Source organism: Echinops telfairi, unplaced genomic scaffold (genome assembly GCF_000313985.2).
Source record: "Echinops telfairi isolate 266 unplaced genomic scaffold, ASM31398v2 ScPeMD7_70;HRSCAF=299, whole genome shotgun sequence".
Lineage (NCBI taxonomy): Eukaryota > Metazoa > Chordata > Mammalia > Afrosoricida > Tenrecidae > Echinops > Echinops telfairi.
Genome location: NW_022103968.1, coordinates 41,551,723 through 41,559,183, shown reverse-complemented (window position 1 = coordinate 41,559,183; position 7,461 = coordinate 41,551,723). Strand labels below are relative to the sequence as shown.

The 7,461-nt window shown below is 43.8% G+C and overlaps 1 protein-coding gene across 1 annotated transcript in view; it reads left to right on the top strand.

The window, feature by feature from the left end:
* The window catches only part of A1CF (APOBEC1 complementation factor), a 92,626-nt gene extending 85,863 nt beyond the window's left edge, over positions 1–6,763 (top strand). The window contains exons 10-12 of the mRNA XM_004701367.2: positions 1,812–1,948; positions 2,397–2,545; positions 6,227–6,763. Of these exons, the coding sequence (XP_004701424.1) occupies positions 1,812–1,948; positions 2,397–2,545; positions 6,227–6,378 (438 nt within the window). The 3' untranslated portion in view covers positions 6,379–6,763. The remainder of the gene's footprint in view (positions 1–1,811; positions 1,949–2,396; positions 2,546–6,226) is intronic.
* The last annotated feature ends 698 nt before the right edge of the window (positions 6,764–7,461 follow it).

Here is a 7,461-nt window from a genome sequence, read left to right as displayed (position 1 = left end):
CAGCCGGAGCAGACAGGAAGTGCGAGGTCTCTTTTAATAAAACAATAAACAATAAATGTGTACCATATTCTTGTTCATGGAAAAATAAGACATCTCCTGAAAATAAGACTTAGCGCATCTTTGGGAGCAAAAATTAATATAAGACACTGTCTTGTTTTCTGGGAAACAGGGTTTACCTATAAGCCTCTGAAAATTCTTGAATTAGCTTGTTTCTGAATTTCCACAACTCTTGACTTAGAAATTGATGACTATGCCAGCCCCGACCAATAGATGGAGCCTAAACAACTACAAAGCACAGTTATGAATTTCCAAGCAGAAGAGCCAGGGAACTACCTGCCCTGCAAAGTGAATAGCTGCATGTGACACTCCTGTAGCAGGTGTTAGTACGCCTGGTATATACGAGCAGGCAGCCCATCTGCCAGCTCCAACCATTCACCATTGACCAAGAGCCTCCCGGGGTATTTTGTAGATACTGCAAAACTGAGAGTATTTGAAATGTTTGTAAGAAATTAAGAGTAATCTGCAAATTTAAGAAGCTGGAAAGTTTCATGTGATCGCAATTAAATAAGTGTTAAAACAAATGAAAGAAGCAAAATACAGGCACCTCCTAGGGCATGGTTTTAACCCATAGAGTTATTTTCTCACACATGTGCCTTGTTTGCAGTTTACTGAATCAACTGACTAATCAGGCCTTGTGGGCCACCAGAACTTATTCAAGATGAGGAAAATGTGGTTGATTTTAGGTTTCGTGGAGTCAGTGACAACTCATAATGCCCCTTCTCTAGAGCCACTGAGGACAGCGCCCATCAGCGCCATCCTCAGTCAGCCCGTTGTCAGAGCCGGTGCCAGTCCGTCTCACTGAGGAGCTCTCTCCTGGTCACCGAGCTTCTAATTTTGCCAGACATGATGGCCCTTTCCAGGACTCGCCCCCCTCCCTCTCCTGCCCCATAACATGTCCTAAATTTACAAGACAAAAGTCTCACCACCCTCACTTCTAAGGAGCAATCTGGCTAATCCCTCAGCAGTGGACCACCTACTTCTATTTCCTCTCTTTGTTAACTGCACCCTGGATGGCCCTGCTGGGATTTGACATAGCTGGGATTTGAAATACCAGTGGAATCCTCCCCTCATCAAAGCAGCTTGCAATCTTCCATGGTATGACAACCCGATTGGCAAGTAGTGGGAGGAAAATCTAGGCCTCTACTAAACTTTGGTTTAGAGTAATTAATGGCAGAAGAGGAAAAGAAAACAATGCTAAAAATTCGATAACCATGAAAATTGGAAGTAGTATCATGCCAATCAAATAAAGATTATAACTGGCAACACCCATCCACTAATGCTCATCAATGTATACTAGCCCCTTACACTTTTTTAAATCTCTACTTTTATGAAAATGTCAGGCTAAAAGCCTATGGATGAATGAGGAGATTAGGAATATATTCCTAGGTTGCAATCTCTGAACAATAATAAGCAGGAGTAAGTCTAGACGCGTTATGCTAGAGCATGAAATGTTTAGAATTTAATCAATTTTTAAAAAAGAAATAATAAAATTAAGCTCTGATTACAAAGTTCCAGCTAATGGACTGAGCTAACAACATATAAGAATAAACGTGAAAATTATTTGTATGAATTAATAGACATCAATGGGGTTCAAGTTGAGTTCAAATTTTACGAATCACTAAACTATGTAGATTTTATATCTTTTTGTATTAAAATTTGAAGAGCAGAGTTTAAAAACCTGAAAACTAGAGAAATCATGCAAATGTGACATTTGAAAGGAGAATCACTTTTTTTTTTTTTAACTCCTGTAGATACTAGAAGAAATTTGTCAGAAAAATAATTGGGGACAACCAGTGTACCAGCTGCACACTGCCATTGGACAGGACCAAAGACAACTCTTCTTGTACAAAATCACCATTCCTGCTCTGGCCAGCCAGAACCCTGCAATGTGTGTACCTCCTCCAAACGGCTGAACATTGAGATTTTAGAATAAGAGTTGTTTGTGAATGAAGTGTATTCAGTCACTTGATATTAAAATCTACTGTGGTATTTTTTAATTTAAATGCAAACATTGCGACATGTCATTGGGATGGCTGTGCTACCTATAAGGGTGGCATCCACCATCCAACCAGGACCCCTGATGGTGTAGTGGTTACGGGTTGGGAGGCTAACCTAAAAGCCAGCAGTTCAAAACCACCAACTGCTTGGGCGGAGGGCAGGGGAGGGAAACCAGTTTTCTACTCTTGTAAAGAGTTGCTATCTTAGAGACCAGTTCTACCCTGTCCTAAGTCAGAAGCTGAGTTTATTCATCTCCAAGAGCTAGCAGGAACTTAGGTTTACACCTGATTCTGTCGCATAAGTTTAAAATGCTTTCTCTGACTGCCTGTATTTTATAGCCACCCTTTCACGCCTCCAAAGCTAAGTGCCTATGTGGATGAAGCCAAGACATATGCGGCAGAGCACACCTTGCAGGCCCTCGGTATCCCCACTGATGGAGCCGAAACAGCAGCGGCGGCAGCTGTTGCTTCTGCTGCTGCCTTTCCAGGTATGGACATATTTACCAGAAGCAGGATCTTGCAGGGGTGTTTGGGAACTGCTCCGCGGTACCATAACCGCTGATGCTCGTTTCCGCACTCCATTTCTAATCATTCCAGCACGTACCTTCTGTAACCAACAAGTCTGACAGAGTGAGCCATTCAAGTCTGTGAGACAAGAGAACTAGGCTGGGCAGCAAAAGTGGGTTCTGACCCCAGCTCAGTTTTAAGCAACTTCATCTTGGGACAATGAAATCTCTCTGTGTCTGGTTTGTTTTTATTTTATGTTTTTAACTTCAGGTAAGCGAATTTTGGGTAACCTGCAAATAGCTGATATTTTCTTGAGCTCTTATTATGTGCTCCAGGCCTGCCTGCTTTATATTCTCTCCCCATCAAATGACTGAGATTTTGTTATACAGGCTATTGTACAGACAACGAAATGGAATATCAGAAAGATTTAATAGCTTTCCATAGCTCAAACAGCTTTTAAATGATCCTTGGGCTCCCTACCTCCAGTTCTAATCTTCTATTGTACTTTGCTTTCTGAAAGAAATGTGTAGATCACAGTTTTCTTCAGCTGTTTCGAGTACATGTGATAGGAGAGAGAGACAGATCTTTTCAATAGGTGAATAACAGGCCCCATTGATCTCTTCTGTAATTTGAGTTGGGGACATGTGCTGATGGCCTGACCTATATCTGAGGATCAACATGCTCCCATTAAAAGGACTTTCCCTATTTATTATGTACCCACCATAAATGCAGATAATTAAAAAGTGAACCTACTAGAAATTAAAGGGGACTAGGCATACACACAAAAATCGGTTTCAGAAATTCTTCCTCAGCAGGTGGAGCGATTGCATTGTTCTAGGAATGAACTTGTCTTTCGGGTTGTCATCCTGACTTGTCACTGCATCAGCAGGATGCCCATACGGCAAATTAGTGAGGTCTGACCAGACCTAGAAAGATGACATTCCTGTGGATTGGTTAATTCATATGTTGGTTGGGTGTCGGTTATGAGAACTTCATAAATCACGTCCACAAAAACTTGAGTTGGTTTCTGTTTCATTTCTCAAAAATTGCAAATGTCTCCTGGATGCCAGCAAGTGAGCGTGACACTAATCCTGCTGCTCGTGTGACTGTGACCTCATTCTTGCTGTGTCCCTGGAAGAAAAGGCAGCCCTGTGGCAAGTCTCTGGACCGTTGCCCAGGCAACTGTTGACACCGGGGAGGGTAACCCCCTCCTTTCGGCAGCGCTAGGACCAGGCTTGCTTTCCGTAGAACTGGTGTTCCAATGTGCATGGGGGGGCTCACGCCACCATCTCTGTCTTGGAGGTAAAGTCCCTCTCTGGCAGAGCGCTGCACTGGAATGTATCTAAACATAACTGAGCCTCTGTCAGGCTGTCAGGGGGATTTTAAACTTGACTTTCACACTCGAGAGGATCTGCTTTGACTCAAGAAGATGTCATGTTATGCTCACTTCTGTTCACTCCTGCAAGAAGTTGAACCTATTGAGGGCATGAGAGTTGTCTTGGGAATGATGGGGAATTGGCAGGCTTCTGGAACAACTCTCCTGTGGAGTCAAGCAGAGCTCCGGGGCTCCAATGGAAGCATCTTTGTGAAACACGAGTCCCTTGTGATTCAGAAAGTAGACAAAATCAAGTATAAAATTCCCAGAGATAAAAATGTTTGATACACACAGTACTTACTTTAGAATTACTGTTTACCAAATGATGACAGTAATTACTAACACATTTTCCATTCCTTAGAAAATGTACCAAACATCAATAGAGTATTAGTCAGCATCACTGCCCAAAGTGAAGAAGCCAAAAAGTGATTTAAAAAGATGGTGTTTTTTGTTTTTTTTTTGGTCTAGCCAGTCTCCTGTCGCCTTTTCCACAGAAGCTACCAGATATAAGACAAACAAAAACAAACAAACTACTGTGTTCGGCAGACTTCCACAGCACATAAACCCAATGGATCATTTTAATCAGATCTCTGCTCACTACCGAAGCACACGTCTTCCTGTTTCTTGTCATTTTTCACAATTTTCGGATAGCCTCCAAAACATCCAAGTTTGAGTCTAGGGAATTTATAGCCAAAAAAAAAAAATTTGCTTTTGAGCAATAGGAATTACATACCCTCCTTCCAGAGTGAAGATTCGTTTAATTGGGAGGAAATGTGTGATATGTTTATGATAAAAAATGAACAGCTGCTGAAGCTGCCTATGCATGACGGGATTTGGTTCCTTGGTTTAGAAGTGTAGGGCCGTGGTCCCATGGGACATCCTAGTCAATAAACGCACTCACTGCCAGCGAGTCAATGCTGCCTCATAACAACCCCCAGTGGGTTTCCAGAATGATCTTCGGGAGTAGGAAGCCCAATTTTTCTCCTGAGTCGCTGCTGGTGGCTTCAAACTGCCAACCATGCTGATCGCAACCCAGAACATCACCACGACACCAACAGCACTCCATATCCCATTTAATAGGCCTAATAAAGTATTTAGTATTTCCGGTCTACATCTTAGTTTATTGTGTAGACCTGGGGCTTGCAACAATCGGGCCCAACAATTGGCCTCTACTTACCTGGAGCAACCAAGGGAAAGGGAGGGACGATACGAGAAGGCAGATATGGACGGTGAGGCTAATTGCCTCCATGACCAACTGCACCTCTGTCATCCAACCAAAAAACTGCATGGTGTCCAGTTACTCTCACAGAGCCTGTGATCCAAGAGTCCAGAGCAGAATCCCGATCAAAGGGTGGAAAATGCAGTGCAGAATGTTAAATTATCAAGGAGACGAGACTTTATGGAGTGATGGACGATGGATAGACCCTTGAAACTACTGCTCTGAAATCATCCTTCCACCACAGAAGCCCCTGCCACCTAACAAGAGTTTAGCTGAACTACTGAAAATGACCACCTTGACTATGTCACTCCTTTAAGAACTCTTTACAGGGGACCAAATTGACAACAGCACTTTGGAAAACTAGGGGACAGTGAGTTTGTGCTACCGAGGGAGGAACCACTCAGAAAAGGAGGGTGAGAATGATTGCCCACCTCAAAGGACGTCATCCCTGGCCCTAGCCAGTCCGTGAAGAATGCTTTGCGGTGTATGTTCCCAACAAAAACAACAAAATACACAAAATTTAGGGTGGAAGGTGAAGGTCAATCAGCTAGACACGATATGAAAATGGAAGACCACGCGTGATTTCCTTGGCTTGCCAACCCTTGGGCTGTCAGAGCAGGAGCTAACCGCATCACCTCTGAATCCACAGAGAGAGGCTTCTTGCTGGGTCCAAAAGAAGGGGCTCTTCCCATCATGGGATCGGGCTTTCTGTGGTCAAGTTAGGTCATTTTCCTTTCATGCTGTTATCTACCAACAGAAGAAAAACGTTTACAGAAGTTTCCCTACTGGGGTCCCTACTTCTACACCTTGATCGCCCACCTCAATGTTTGTATGTCTCTACTTGTGAGAGTATTCCGACACAAGTAACTTCACCCAGTTGGAGAATCCTGGTTGAGGATTTTCAAAGGTGGAGGTTTTATTCTTTGGAAAACACCTTTTAAAGTGTCCAGTTCAATTCTTAACGTTAAGCAATGTTGCATTGTCACATTGCTAGCAGACGCGAAGTCCTAAGTGAGTCGATTTGAGTCCCTTTCATAAACAAAGCTAATCCTCTGCCTTCTTCTCCAGGATACGCGGTCCCGAATGCCGCCGCGCCTGTGTCTGCAGCGCAGCTCAAGCATGCGGTGACCCTGGGACAAGACCTGGCAGCCTATGCAACCTATGAGGTCTACCCCACCTTCGCACTGGCTGCCCGAGGGGATGGATATGGAACCTTCTGAAGATGGCTTTTGACTGAGGACGGAGACCCACAGAACTCCCTGTGACAGAAATGTACCTCTACGGCAGTCCCACGGTGATGACAAAGTAGTGTTTTTCCTAAAGTCACGTCTCTCCCGAGACCATATTGCTGATCCTAATTGTAGACTCACAATATGAGAACATTCTTCCTAAGTCACATCAAATGGAAGCTTCTTGTCTGACACCAAAAGCTAAAGAGCCACTGTCCTCACAAGCTGTTCTTCCAGGGTTCTTGGATGCCCTGGGATTATGTTTGCAAATCCTCAATGACTGGGGAGGGACCTTTTAGCCAGCACGGGATTAGGGCAGATCAGTCCCTTGGCAGTCGTCACACCAATGGGAGTCAAGTAAATTCCATGGTCTTAACCCCTGGCTGCCAGAAATTTTGTGATACACAAAGGTACAGAGGAGCAAAGGGCAGGTAGTGGGACTATTCTTTTAAATTGTGTTCACTATTGACTACTCTGTGGGCGTCCGGTTGCGGACCTGAGTTCATGAAAGGCTATCGAAGATGTTATAGATTTAGCATCACTTCAGTCTGAACATTCCATCCTGTCAATTTGTTACAAATTTGGATCACCCTGTCCTCTGCAGCCCCTGAGGAATCCCCCCAGAAATTGATGTGATATATTGCAGACATGGTGAAACAAACCCTGCTTATTGTTTAGTAAACTCATCAGCCCACACACTTGCCCCTAGAACTCCCACCCAATGGTTCTCAGGAAGCCAGTTATTCCAGTTTAAAATGACTTGTTCTCAGTTTTCAAGATGTTGCCTTGGCCACCTTGAGTTAGTTCCAACCCAGTCCCATTTTGCTCAACTCCGTTATCATCAAAGATTGTCGCTCTGAGTTACTGTCAAGTTGGCTCTGGCTCACGGGACCCTATGTAGGATAGAACCAAGCATTGCCTGCTCTGGCATGGCTTCATGACTCTTGGTACATTTGAGTGCATGCTCATGGCTGTTCGATCATTCATCTCATTGGGGGTGTCCCTCATTGTTCTTGGCCCTCTACCAAATATGGGAGGAGGGAGTAAAAACAAGTCTTTAGAATATCATTTGAT